Below are 14,923 nucleotides of genomic sequence, written 5' to 3'. Positions count from 1 at the left end.
CAGCACAGGACTCTGGGTAGGAATCTGCCTCCTTAAATCTTCTTCAAAACCGTAGTCCTTGGAGGGGGGGGTGCGGTTTTTGAACAGTTTTGGGTGCTTTATCTCAGGAAAGGTGCGCCGGCTTGGAGAGTTCACGCAGCTGATCCCAGGTATGGAGGGTCTGTCTTATGAAGAGAGGGTTGGGTCTGTACTCAGTCAAGTTCAGAAGAATGACAGGTGACCTTATTGAAACGTGCAAGACTGCTTGGGGTCTTGACGGGTTAGATGTGGAAAGGTTGTCTCCCCTCTCGTGGGGGAGTCTGGGACCTGAGGGCATCATCTCAGAATAAGGGGTTACATTTTGAAGACAGAGAGGAGGAGGAATTTCTTTCCCCAGAGGGGAGTGAATCTGTGGAATTCTTTATCGCAGAGGGGCTGTCGAGGCTGGGTCCTTAAGCATCCAATATTCAAGGCTGGTATAGGCAGATTTTTAATCAGGAAGCCAATCAAGTGCTTATGGCAAGGAAGTTGTGGATTATCAGATCAGACATGAATGGTGCAGCAGACTTCATGGACTGAATGAGCAGGAAAATCAACGTTTCAGGCAAAAGCCCTTCATCAGGATTCCTGAAACGTCGATTTTCCTGCTCCTCGGATGCTGCCTGACCTGCCGTTCTTTTCCAGCACCACTCCAAGCTTGACTCTAATCTCCAGCATCTGCCGTACCCACTTCTGCCTCAATGGGCTGAATGGCCTACTTTGGCTCCTACAGCTTTAATTCCCTCAATGGGACAGATGGTCTAATGAGTGACAGTTCCCTCTGACACTGCAGCGCTCCTTCAGGGCTGGACTGGGCATTTTGATCTGAATGATTCTGTGATTGAAAGGAATGATGCCCAGTCCGGGAATGACATCGGCCATAAGACCATCAGAGATAGTAGCAGGATTAGGCCATTCAGCCCATCGAGTCTTCTCCACCATTCGATCATGCCTGATATGTTTCTCAAGACGAAAGTGAGGACTGCAGATGCTGGAGATCAGAGTCGAGAATATGGTGCTGAGAAAGAACAGCAGGTCAGGCAGCATCCGAGGAGTAGGGGAATTGGCGTTTTGGACAAAAGCCCTTCATCAAGTGTTTCTCAACCCAATTCTTCTGCCTTCCCCCTGTATCCCTTGATCCCCTTACCTCTCTGTCTTAAATACACTCAATGACTTGCCCTCCCCAGCCCTCTGTGGCAATGAGTTCCACAGATTCCCCACCCTCTGGCTGAAGAAATTCCTCCTCATCTCAGTTCTAAAGGATCATCCCTTCACTCTGAGGCTGTGCCCTCGGGTCCTAGTCTCTCCTACTGATGGAAACATCTTCCCCGTGTCCACTCTGTCCAGGACTCTCTGTATTCTATAAGTTTCAAAGGCCTCCTGAAAATCCAAACCGATCACATCCACTGGCTCTCCTTTGTCTAACTTGCTTGTTGCGTTCTCAAAGAATTCTAACAGATCTATCAGACATGACCTCCCATTGACAAAGCCATGCTGACTCAGCCCTATTTTACCATGCGCTTCCAAATACTCCGCAATCTCATCCTTAATAATGGACTCTAAAATATTTCCAATGACCGATATCTGGCTAACCGACCTATAATGTCCTGTCCTCTGTCTCCCTCTCTTCTTAAACAGGGGGGGTTACATTTCTAATTCTCTGGGAACCTCCCTGACTCCAGTGATTCCTCAAAGATCGCCACTAACGTCTCCACAAAACAAACTCTTGCAATCTTCTTATACAATACAAGCCAGCTTCATATCATATCTCATCTTCTTCAATGATCTGGTTTTTTGAAATCTTCCCGATCCTCTGGCTACCCACTAGCCTTCACCATGCGGTGTGCTTTGTCTTTTATTTTTATGCTATCTCTGCCTTCCTGGTCAGCCATAGTTGCCTCATCCTCCCCTGAGTGTGTTTCTTCTTCCTTGGGATGAGTTTCTGCTGTGTCTCCTGAATTACCCCCAGGAACCCCTGCCATTGCTGCTCCAAGGTACTCATAGAGTCCTACAGCACAGAGTCCTCCACCCTTCGGTCTAAAGTGGTTCATGCTGATCAAAATGTCCGTCCATGCTAACCCCATTTCCCTGCACTAGGTCTATATCCTTCTAATCCTTTCCTATTCACGTATTTGTCTTTTAAATGTTGTTAATGTACCCACCTCAACCACTTCCCCTGGCATGTCATTCCATATGTGTACCACCCTCTGTGTAAAAAAGGTTTCCCCTAGGTTCCCTTTTATTCTTTCCCCTCTCACCTTAAGCTGATGCCCTTTAGTCCTCGATTCACCAATCCTGGGAAAAACTGAGTGCATTCACCCTATCCAGGCCTCTCACGATCTTATACACCTCTATAAGATCCCACCTCAGTCTCCTACGCTCTGAAGAAAAAAGGTCCTAGCTTGTCCAACCTCTCCCTATAACTCAGGCTGCTGAGTCCTGGCAACATCCTTGTAAATTTCTTCTGCATCTTTCCAGTTTAATAACATCCTTCCTACAACAAGGTGACCGAAACTGAACACAATACTCCAAGTGCGGCCTCACCAACGTCCTGTACAACTGCAACATCACTTTCCAACTTCTATCCTAGTTGGGAAACTGGCCTCCTTGGAATGTGGGAGGTTCAGGAACTCCTATAAAGAGGACTGTGCACCCGCCGCCCCCCCGGCCCCCACTCTCTGCGGTTAACGCACCCCAGTCTGTGTAACCCCAGCGGCCTCACCTTGCGGAGTGCGTCCATCTGTTGAAGGTCCCTCCTGCGCATTCGGACCCAACGGCGCCGTCTGTTTGTGTGGTACATCTTCTCTGCTGGGGCCCAGGACTTGGGTTTCCGATCGGGTGGGATGGTGAATCCGTACTCCCAGCCTGTGGAGAGGGGAAAATGACGGGGGTAAATTGGAGCTGGAACAATCCCCCACCCACAATTCCACCCTCAACCCCTGCCACCCTTACACCCCAATCACTCCATTCCTCTTGGAACAACATTCAAGGCGATGGGTCAAGTGCAGGGAAGCAGGGTGGGGCTGCTGTAGGTGATCGGAGAAAGTTCGGACTGCAGATGCTGGAGAGTCAGAGTTGATAAAGAGTGTTGCTGGAAAAGCACAGCAGGTCAGGCAGCATCGGGGGAGCAGGAGAGTCGATGTTTCGGGCATAGCCCTTCTTCAGGACTGGGGAGGGGGGAAGGGAGCTGAGAGGCCCGCACGGGCCCCAGCGATGCCTGTTTCTTTGTTGGGTACGTGGAACAATCCATACACCGGCACCATGCCCCATCTCTTCCTCCGCTATATTGATGACTGTATTGGCACCACCCCGTGCTCCCACGAGGAGCTTGAACAGTTCATCAACTTCACAAAACCCGTCCACCCTGACCTCAATTTCACCTGGACCATCTCGGACACCTCCCTCCCCTTCCTGGACCTCTCCATCTCCATCAATGGTGACCGACTCAACATGGACATTTATTACAAACCCACTGACTCCCACAGCTACCTGGACTAACCTCCTCCCACCCTGCCTCCTGTAAAAATGCCATTCCTTATTCCCAATTCCTCTGCCTCCACTGTATCTGCTTCCAGGAGGAGCAATTCTACTCCAGAACATCCAAGATTGACTCCTATTTCAAGGACAGCAATTTTCCCTCCCACATGATCAATGGTGCCCCCAACATATCTCCACCCCTTCCTGCACCTCCACCCTTGAACCCCACCCCTCCAACTGCAACAAGGACAGAATCCCCTGCTGTTCACATTCCACCCCACTAACGCACAGAGTCTCAGAAATAAGAGTGACGAACTTAGAGCATGGATCAGTACTTTGGGCTATGATGTTGTGGCCATAACGGAGGCGTGGGTTTCACAGGGGCAGGAATGGTTGCTGGATGTTTCAGGGATTAGAATGTTTAAAAAGAACTGGGGGGGGAAGAGGAGGGGGTGTAGCATTGCTAATCAGAGAGTGCATCACAGCTACAGAAACAACGGTTGTTGAGGAAAGTTTGTCTACTAAGTCGGTATGGTAGGAGGTTAGGAACAGCAAGGGAGCAGCCACCTCATTGAGGGTTTTCTATAGACCCCCTAATAGCAGTAGAGAGATTGAAGATCTCATGGGCGGGCAGATTCTGGAAAAATGCTGATGTAGCAGGGTGGTTGTTATGGGTGACTTCAACTTTCCCAATATCGACTGGAACCTCCTTAGTGCAGATTGTTTGGATGGTGCTGTTTTTGTCAGGTGTGTTAAGGAGGGTTTCCTTACTCAGTATGTAGACAGGCCGACGAGGGGAGAGGCCATTTTGGATTTGGTGCTCGGCAATGAGCCAGGACAGGTATCAGATCTCGCGGTGGGAGAACACTTTGGTGAAAGTGATCACAACTGCCTCACATTTACCATAGCCTCGGAGAGGGGAAGGAACAGTTACCGAGGGAAGATATTTAATTGGGGAAAAGGAAATTATGATGCTATCAGACAGGAGTTGGGAAGTACAGACTGAGAGCAATTGTTCCACAGAAAGGGCACAGCAGATATGTGGAGACTGTTTAAGGAGCAGTTGTTACGAGTGATGCACAAATTTGTCCCTCTGAGACAGGTAAAAAGGGGTAAGATTAAGGAACCTTGGATGACGAGAACAGAGGAGCTTCTCGTCAAAAGGAAGAAGGCAGCTTACATAAGGTGGAGGAAGCAAGGATCTAGCACAGGTTTAGAGGATTACAGGCTAGCTAGAAAGGAGTCAGAAATGGACTGAGGAGAGCCAGGAGGGGACACAAGAAAGGCTTGGCATGAAGGATTAGGGAGAACCCAAAGGCATTTTACTCATAAATGAGGAATAAGAGAATGATTAGGGAGAAGATAGGGCCGATCAGGGATAGCATAGGGAACTTGTGCGTGGAGTTTGAGCAGATAGGGGAAGCCCTAAATGAGTTTGTTGCTTTGGTTGTTGTGAATGAGAAATTTGAGAGAACTTTGAGGAGCTGGGATACAGTCTTGACCAGATCAAGATTGATGAAGTTGATGTGCTGGAAATTTTGGAAAACATTAAGATTGGTAAGTCCCCAGGGCCAGACCAGATTTATCCCAGGCTGCTCTAGGAAGTGAGAAAGGAGGATCTTTGCTTCCTCACTCTCCACGGGAGTCGTACTGGAGGATTGGAAGAAGGCGAATGTTGTTCCTCTTTCAACAAGGGGAGTAGGGAAATCCCTGGCAATTACAGACCAGTTGGTCATGTGTCTATGGTCAGCAAAGTTTTGGAAAGAATTCTGAGGGATAGAATTTATGACTATTTGGCAAAGCGTAGTGTGATTAAAGGCAGTCAGCATGGCTTTGTGAGGGGTAGGTCATGCCTCACAAATCTTATTGGTTTCTTTGAGGAGGTGACAAGACAGGCCAATGAAGGTCGAGCAGTGGATGTGGTGTATATGGACTTCAGCAAGGCATTTGACAAGGTTCCCCATGGTAGGCTCATTCATAAAGTCAGGAAGTTCGGGATACAGGGAGATTTGGCTATCTGGATTCAGAATTGGCTGGCTGACAGAAGGCAGAGAGTGGCTATAGATGGAAAATATTCTGCCTGGAGGTCAGTGGTGAGTGGTGTCCCGCAGGGCTCTGTTCTTGGGCCTCTGCCCTTTGTAATTTTTATAAATGACTCGGATGAGGAGGTTGAGGGGTGAGTTAATAAATTTGCAGTTGACACAAAGGTTGGAGGTGCCGTCGATAGTATAGAGGGCTATTGCAGGCTGCAGCGTGACATAGACGGAATGCAGAGCTGGGCTGAGAAACGGCAGATGGAGTTCAATTTGGATAAATGCGAAGTGATGCATTTTGGAAAGTCGAACTCAAATACTGAATATCGGATTAAAGACAGGATTCTTGGCAGTGTGGAGGAACAGAGGGATCTGGGTGTTCACGTACATAGATCCCTCAAAGTTGCCACCCAAGTGGATAGGGTTGTTAAGAAAGCATATGGTGTTTTGGCTTTCATTAATAGGGAGATCGAGTTTAAGAGCCGCGAGGTTTTGCTGCAGCTCTACAAGTCCCTGGTGAGACCACACTTGGAGTATTGTGTCCAGTTCTGGTCACCCTACTATAGGAGAGGTACAGAGGCTTTGGAGAGGGTGCAAAGAAGGTTTACCAGGATGCTGCCTGGACTGGAGGGCTTGCCTTATGAAGAGAGGTTGACTAAGCTCGGACTTTTCTCTCTGGAGAGAAGGAGGAAGAGAGGAGACCTGATCGAGGTATACAAGATAATGAGAGGAATAGATAGAGTCAATAGCCAGAGACTTTTCCCCAGGGCAAGATTGACTGGTACAAGAAGCCATAGTTTTAAGATATTAGGAGGAAGGTATAAAGGAGATGTCATAGGTAGGTTCTTTATGCAGAGAGTTGTGAATGCATGGAATGCGTTGCCAGCTCTGGTGGTGGAAGTGAAGTCATTGGGGACATTTATACGATTGCTGGACATACACATGGATAGCAGCGAGTTGAGGGGAGTGTAGGTTAAGTTATTATATTTTAAGTTAGGATTAAACCTCAGCATAACATCATGGGCCAAAGGGCCTATTCTGTGCTGTACTTTTCTCTGTTCTATGTTATAATCTTCGGATACAGCACATTATCCTCCGCCATTTCCGCCACTTACAGTCAGACTCCACCACCAGAGATCTATTTCCCTCCCCACTCCCGATGGCGATCAGACTGGTTTGGTATTGAGATTAGAGGGTATTGAGATGCCTTGTTGTTTATATGTAAACAGGTGAGACTTCAGGCCAAAGTGGTCATGTTTTAGAAGGGACCTGTATAATGAACGGGGAGTGGTCAGCTCTCTGGCTGAGCAGTTCGATCCAGAACTAGTTGGGAATTCAACAGTGGGCTGTGTGGAGACTCTCTCCCTCCTTCTACTCTTCTAACTTCAACTGATAAGCATCTGTTCTATTTTTTGACAATATTTTAAGGGGGTTTGCTTACAGGGACTGTTGTGTGTATTCAGAAAAACATAATGAAGTCTAGTTTGGTTGGACTGAGTTCTGTAGAGATTCTTTATTCTGCTCTTTGAGTTTCATTGTGTAGTTTTGTGAATACATTTCTGTCTTTTTTTAAAACCTAGTAGTCAACCTAGCTAACTTACTCTGGATAATTCTCACTGTACACTTACCGAAACAAATTGCAAAGCTATGGTCTGGGTTGTCTGCTCAAGAATGTTTTGAGTGGTCTGGCCTAGTCCATAAAGCTTGCGTGCAATTCTGGTCTTCTTCCTATCACAAAGATATTGTGAAACTTGAAAGGGTTCAGAAAAGACTTACAAGAATGTCACCAGAGTTGGAGGGTTTGAGCTACAGGGAGAGGCTGAACATGCTGGGGTTGTTTTCCCTGGAGCGTCAGAGGCTGAGGCCTGACCTTATAGAGATTTACAAAATCATGAGGGGCATGGATAGTGTAAATAGACAAAAGTTTTTTCCCTGGGGCCGGGGAGTCCAGAACTAGAGGGCATAGGTTTAGGGTGAGAGAGGAGAGATATAAAAGGGAACTTAGGGGCAACTTTTTCATGCAGAGGGTGGTGTGTGTATGGAATGAGCTGCCGGAGGAAGTGGTGGAGGCTGGTACAATTGCAACATTTAAGAGGCATTTGGATGGGTATATGAATAGGAAGGGTTTGGAGGGATATGGGCCGGGTGCAGGCAGGTGGGACTAGATTGGGTTGGGATATCTGGTTGGCATGGATAGGTTGGACCAAAGAATCTGTTTCCGTGCTGACCCTATGACTTTAAAAACAAGGATATGAGTATCAGTTTCCAAGGAAGTATATTTTGCCCATCTCCAATCACTCTGGAGAAGGTGGTGGTGACCTGCCTTCTTGAACTATTGCCATCCGTGTCGTGGAGCTCGGAAGTATGAGAAAAGAATTGGCAGTGAGGGAATGGCAATATATTTCCAAATCTGGTGGTGTATCTGCTGCCCTTGTCTTTTGAGATGGAAGTGGAGTGGGTTGGCAGTTGAGACTTGGTGAATATCTACAGGGCATCTTCCAGAATCATAGAAACCTGTTATGGATTTTGAGGTTCTGGAATGGAATGATTTGGAGTTGAAGAAGACCTGATTCAGCTTCAATTTCAACAGCATGAAGGTCCGAGACATTGCCACTGAGGGCCGAAGGAAAGTGAGTGATGCCTATGGAGACATTCCGGATGAATTTGCTTTGTCCGAGTATCTGACACCAACCTTGTTCATCCACAGCTCGGTTAAGGTCAGTAGACCATTCCACATCTTCCCATTTCCAGCCAATGGGACACTCGATATCATCCTTTGGTAACATTTTCTCTCCGTTCTGCAACAGAAAGGAGGTTAATTACAATTCTATGCTTTTGGAAAGACAAATCAGAGCAGGACTTATACACTTAATGGTAAGGTCCTCGGGATTGTTGCTGAACAAAGAGACCTTGGAGTGCAGGTTCATAGCTCCTTTAAAGTGGAGTCACGGGTAGACAGGATAGTGAAGAAGGTGTTTGATAGGCTTTCCTTTATGGGTCAGAGCATCGAGTACAGGAGTTGGGAGATCATGTTGAGACTGTACAGGACGTTGGTTCGGCCACATTTGGAAGATTGTGTGCAATTCTGGTCTCCTTCCTATCGGAAAGATGTTGTGAAACTTGAAAGGGTTCAGAAAAGATTTACAAGGATGTTGCCAGGGTTGGAGGGTTTAAGCTCGAGGGAGAGGCTGAACAGGCTGGGGCTGTTTTCCCTGGAGCGTCGGAGGCTGAGGGATGACCTTATAGAGGTTTATAAAATCATGAGGGGTATGGATAGGGTAAATAGACAAGGTATTTTCCTAGGGATGGGGGAGTTCAGAACTAGAGGGTATAGGTTTAAGGTAAGAGGTGAGAGGGAAAAGATTAAAAAGGGACCTGAGAGGCAACGTTTTCACGCAGAGGGTGGTATGTGCATGGAATGAGCTGCCAGAGGATGTGGTGAGGCTAGTACAATTACAACATTTAAAAGGCATCTGGATGGGTATATGAATAGGAAGGGTTTAGAGGGATATGGGCCAAGTGTTGGCAAATCGGACTAGATTAGGTTAGGTTGGTTCAGAAAAAGAAGGAAGCATATGTCAGGTATAGACAGGATAACTGTGTGAATCCTGAGAAGAGTATAAAGGCAGTAGGAGTATACTTAAGAGAGAAATCAGGAAGGCAAAAAGGGGACATAAGATAGCTTTGACAAATGGAATTAAGGAGAATCCAAAGGGTTTTTACAAATACATTAAGGACAAAAGGGCAACTAGGGCCCCTCAAAGATCAAAAAGGCGGCCTTTGTGTGGAGCTACAGAAAATGGGGGAGATACTAAACTAGTATTTTGCATCAGTATTTACTGTGGAAAAGGATATGGAAGATGTAGACTGTAGGGAAATAGATGGTGACATCTTGAAAAATGTCTATATTACTGAGGAGGAAGTGCTGGATGTCTTGAAACGGGTAAAGGTGGATAAATCCCCAGGACCTGATCAGGTGTACCCTAGAACTCTGTAGGAAGCTAGAGAAGTGATTGCTGGGCAACTTACTGAGATATTTGGATCATCAATAGTCACAGGTGAGGTGTCGGAATGCTGGAAGTTGGCCAATGTGGTGCCACAGTTTAAGAAAAGTGGTAAGGAAAAGCCAGGGAACGATAGACCGGTGAGCCTGACCTCGATGATGGGCAAGTTGTTGGAGGGAATCCTGAGGGACAGGATGTACATGTATTTGGAAAGGCAAGGACTGATTAGGGATAGTCATCATGGCTTTGTGTGTGGGAAATCATGTCTCACAAACTTGATTGAGTTTTTTGAAGAAGTAGCAAAGAAGATTGATGAGGGCAGAGCAGATGTGATCTATATGGACTTCAGTAAGGCGTTCAACAAGGTTCCCCATGGGAGACTGATTAGCAAGATTAGATCTCATGGAATACAGGGAGAACTAGCCATTTGGATTCAGAGCTGGCTTAAAGGTAGAAGACAGAGGGTGGTGGTGGAGGGTTGTTTTTCAGACTGGAGGCCTGTGACCAGTGGAGTGCCACAAGGATCGGTGCTGGGTCCACTACTTTTTGTCATTTATATAAATGATTTGGATGAGAGCATGAGAGGTACAGTAAGTAAGTTTGCAGATGACACCAAAATTGGAGGTGTAGTGGACAGCGAAGAGGGTTACCTCAGATTACAACAGGATCTGGACCAGATGGGCCAATGGGCTGAGAAGTGGCAGATGGAGTTTAATTCAGATAAATGCAAGGTGCTGCATTTTGGGAAAGCAAATCTTAGTAAGACTTATACACTTAATGGTAAGGTCCTAGGGAGTGCTGCTGAACAAAGAGACCTTGGAGTGCAGGTTCATAGCTCCTTGAAAATGGAGTCGCAGGTAGATAGGATAGTGAAGAAGGTGTTTGGTATGCTTTCCTTTATTGGTCACAGTATTGAGTACAGGAGTTGGGAGGTCATGTTGCGGCTGTACAGGACATTGGTTAGGCCACTGTTGGAATATTGCGTGCAATTCTGGTCTCCTTCCTATCGGAAAGATGTTGTGAAACTTGAAAGCGTTCAGAAAAGATTTACAAGGATGTTGTCAGGGTTGGAGGATTTGAGCTATAGGAAGAGGCTGAACAGGTTGGGGCTGTTTTCCCTGGAGCGTCAGAGGCTGAGGGGTGGCCTTATAGAGGTTTACAAAATTATGAGGGGCATGGATAGGATAAATAGACAAAGTCTTTTTTCTGGGGTGGGGGAGTCCAGAACTAGAGGGCATAGGTTTAGGGTGAGAGGGGAAATATATAAGAGACCTAAGGGGCAACTTTTTCACACAGAGGGTGGTACGTGTATGGAATGAGCTGCCAGAGGAAGTGGTGGAGGCTGGTACAATTGCAACATTTAAGAGGCATTTGGATGGGTATATGAAGAGGAAGGGTTTGGAGGGATATGGGCCGGGTGCTAGCAGGTGGGACTAGATTGAGTTGGGATATCTGGTCGGCATGGGCAGGTTGGACCGAAGCATCTGTTTCCATGCTGTACATCTCTATGATTCGAACCAAAAATTGACACAGGCCTACAGCGCGTTAGGGCTGTTCTCTCATTAGAGAGAGGTGACTGGTGGTGGTTTAACCTGAAGGGTCACCACACACCTCAGGTGAGGGGAGAGGTTGAGAAGGAGAGTCCTTCATGGTACTGTGGGAATTGAACCCATGCTGTTGGCGTCTCTCTGCATTGCAAATCAGATATCTTTGTCTCAAGGTTTTCCGATGGGTTGAAGGTGTGGTTGAAATGATGATCAAGCAGCACTCTGTTATTCCAAATGGGTAAGGGAGTAAATGGCATCTGTTCAGACAATACTATTGGCTCCATTTGCAGAGGATGATGGGACAATTGCCAATTGGGATGGGAGAGGAATGCATTGTGAGTCTGACCAAAGAGTTCTGATACCTGCTGAGCCTTTTAAAAAATGTGTTTATAGGATGAAGGCGACTCTAGCTTGGCCAACATTTATTTCCCATACCTAACTGCCCCAGAGAGCAGTGAAGAGTCAACAGCACTGCTCTAGGTCTGGAGTCACACATAGGCCAGACGAGGTAAAGATGGCAGTTTCTTTCCCTCAATATTTCCCAACAATTGACACCATTTTCACGATCATCACTCGACGGTTAATGCTAGATTTTTCAAAATGGAATCCAACTTCCATGGTAACAGGATTCAAACCCAGGTCCCCAGAGTATGACTGGGGTCTCAGGGTTAACAGTCTAGCGATAACACCATTAGATGATTGCCTCCTTTAAAGAGAGCAGTTAAGTACAGAACCCGGGATCATAAAAAAGATAAATTGCAGGAATTTTAGGTCCTTTAAGAAAAAATTAAACTTTTGGATCAAATCTGGGATTGGGAGGATTTGGTTTCCCCTGTGTCACCCAAGTGAGAGGGGATGTTTTTACTCTATATCTTGGTACTTCTAATCAGAGTGCCCAGTGACGTGGGAGAGGCTCCTGTTGTCTGGAACGCTGCATTCCCACTCTGAGCAACCTCTGGGCAACGGGCCAAAGAACAAATAGAGGGGGGTCAATAAGAGGTTCACTTGGTGGGATGGTGGGGGGGGGGGGCGGGGGGGGGCGTGGTGCCTGGAGTCTGGAGCTTGTTTCCAAAAAAGGGAGGTAGAGGCCAAAAGCCTTTGCACTTGGGGTTCCACCACTCACAGGGCTTGGACCAAGACTGGGAAAATGGGGATTAATAACTCATTCTTGGCTAGCAGGTACTTGAGGGGCCAAACTGCCTCCTTCCCAAAGCTTTCGCAATGCAAATCTTTAATGTCCACGTGCAAACCTTTAAAGATGAACAAATAAAATCAATAAACTGTACCGTACCTTTGGCTTGATGAGTAGAATAGTGATTACAGAAGGAAGGAAATTACATACCTCTGATATAAAACATTTGTGCTACCTCAGCTGGGATACGATGTCCACCCTTTGGGAAGGACAGTGAAGGCTTTGGAAAGGTTACACAAAAGTGTGACTGGAATAGTTAACAGGGTTAAGGAATTACAGCAAGAGAAAGCTATGCGAAGTTGTGGTGGGGATGTTTCAAATTGTTACGGTTTTGGATGGAATCAGTAGAGGAAAACTATTTGAATCTCTGTGATGTTAACAAAAGGGGCTGCAGATTAACAACACGAACCTCGGTGCCAAGTACCTTTTGGTACAGAGTGGGGAAGTTCTGGAATGCACTGCGTGATGGAATGTTTCCTTTCGGTTCAGGATTTAACACCACCGGAGCAGACGTAGGCCATTCAGCCCATCCAGTCTGCTCCAACATTCAGTGAGATAGTAGCTGATCTGATAGCCCTAAACCCCACTTTACTGCCTTTCCCCTCCATATCCTTCGACCCTCGAACTCAGTGATCTTTTTTGGGTAATTTCTAAAGGCTGTTGAGAGTCAACCAAAAACTGGGCGGCACGGTGGCACAGTGGTTAGCACTGCTGCCTCACAGCGCCTGTAGACCCGGGTTCAATTCCCGACTCAGGCGACTGACTGTGTGGAGTTTGCACGTTCTCCCCGTGTCTGCGTGGGTTTCCTCCGGGTGCTCCGGTTTCCTCCCACAGTCACAAAGATGTGCGGGTCAGGTGAATTGGCCATGCTAAATTGCCCGTAGTGTTAGGTAAGGGGTAAATGTAGGGGTATGGGTGGGTTGCGCTTTGGCGGGTCGGTGTGGACTTGTTGGGCCGAAGGGCCTGTTTCCACACTGTAAATCTAATCTAATCTAATCCTTCCTGATTAAAAATCTGTTGGTCTCAGCCTCGAATATACTTCACGAGCCAGCCCTCTGTGGTAAAGGCTTCCACAGATCATTGGGTAAACAATCCACAAACTGGGTAAATACTTAGAGGGAAAATGATGCAGGTGATGGGGGTGAAGTTGGATGCGGGACTTAATGCGATCACTCTTCAAAGGAGCTAGCACAGAGGCGATGGGCGAAATGGTCACCCCCTGCCATTTTGTTTTCTTTATTCTTCGATGGGATGTAGACACTGCCGGCAAAGCCAACAGTTATCGCCTGGCCCTAATGACCCTCGAACTCAGTGATCTTTTTTGGGTAATTTCTAAAGGCCGTTGAGAGTCAACCGAAAAGAAAAACCAAGGCTCTGGGAATGCCAGAAATCTGAAACACAAACAGAAATTGCTGGAGAAACACAGCAGGTCTGGCAGCATCTGTGGAGAGAGGAAGCAGAGTTAATGTTTCGGGTCCAGTGACCCTTCTTCCAACCTGAGTCAACCACGTTGCTGTGGGTCTGGAGTCACGTATGGGCCAGACCAGGTGAGGATGGCAGTTTTTTTTCCCCCTGAAGGACATTGGTGAACCTGTTGAGTTTTTATGGCAACCGACGTGGTTGTCATGGTCACCGTCACGGAGACTTGCTTCATATTGTGGAAGACCTGGACCATTTAAATATCTCAGTGACTCTCTGACAATGGAATACCACTGGCATGCATGGGAAGGAGGAGCATCCTGGGGCAACTAATCAGTCTAGAGATGTCCACCTCAGAGCAGAGAGGGTTCAGAGTAAATTGAAGTGGAGTTCAGGATTAACAGACCAGCAATGCGCTCAGAACACAGGGACACTAGAACAGGAGTAGGCCATTCAGCCCCTCTACAATCCTCCATCATTCCATGGCCATTCTCTAGCCTAACTCCATATGCTGCCTTGGCATTTCCCTTGCTTAATAATAATTTGTCTCTCTCAGAATGAAGAGTGATGATTGAATTAACATTGGCCATTGTTTGTGGAACCTCCATGTCTCTTTGTGCGTAGAAGTATTTCCTAAAACCTCTCCTGAATGGCCTGGCCCTGAGACAGCATCATCTGGTCCCGGAGTGAGATTAGGGTCCCTACAGCCCAACACATCCACACCGAAGAGTAGCCCATTCCCCTACCCTAATTTAGCATGACCAATTCACCTAAACTGCACGACTTTGGATTGTGGGAGGAAATTCACACAGACACAGGGAGAATGTGCAAACTCCACACAGACAGTCACCCAAGGCTGGAATCGAACCCAGGTCCCTGGTGTTGTGAGGCAGCAGTGCTAACCACTGAGCTACTGCGCCACACACACAAATCTTCACCCAGTTGAAATTGTCTATCTTTATCTACCCTATCCTTCCCTGTTAATATTTTGAAAACCTCGATCAGATTTCTCCTTAACCTTCTAAATTTGAGAGAAAAAAGGCCTAATTTGTCTCATCTCTCTGCATAACTTAACCACTGAATTTGCGGTATCATCTTTGTAAACCTGCATTGTACTCATTCGAGGGACAAAACATCGTTCCTAAGGTATGGTTCTCATTGAGTGGCACAGCAGACTCGATGGGCTGAATGGACTATTTCTGCTCTTATGTTCATAGTGTTGTCCTGGGATTT

The 14,923-nt window shown here is 46.9% G+C and overlaps 1 protein-coding gene across 6 annotated transcripts in view; it reads right to left on the bottom strand.

Moving 5' to 3' along the window:
• The window catches only part of dysf (dysferlin, limb girdle muscular dystrophy 2B (autosomal recessive)), a 440,247-nt gene that overhangs the window by 165,504 nt on the left and 259,820 nt on the right, over nucleotides 1-14,923 (bottom strand). For all 6 annotated transcript variants that reach the window (XM_060835988.1, XM_060835909.1, XM_060836235.1 and 3 more), the window contains 2 exons: nucleotides 8,221-8,326; nucleotides 2,741-2,883 (listed from right to left, as the gene is read on the bottom strand). In XM_060835988.1, the coding sequence (XP_060691971.1) occupies nucleotides 2,741-2,883; nucleotides 8,221-8,326 (249 nt within the window). The remainder of the gene's footprint in view (nucleotides 1-2,740; nucleotides 2,884-8,220; nucleotides 8,327-14,923) is intronic.

Source organism: Hemiscyllium ocellatum, chromosome 1 (assembly GCF_020745735.1).
Source record: "Hemiscyllium ocellatum isolate sHemOce1 chromosome 1, sHemOce1.pat.X.cur, whole genome shotgun sequence".
In the NCBI taxonomy this organism is placed as follows: Eukaryota; Metazoa; Chordata; class Chondrichthyes; order Orectolobiformes; family Hemiscylliidae; genus Hemiscyllium; species Hemiscyllium ocellatum.
This window is presented reverse-complemented; position numbering and strand designations above follow the sequence as displayed.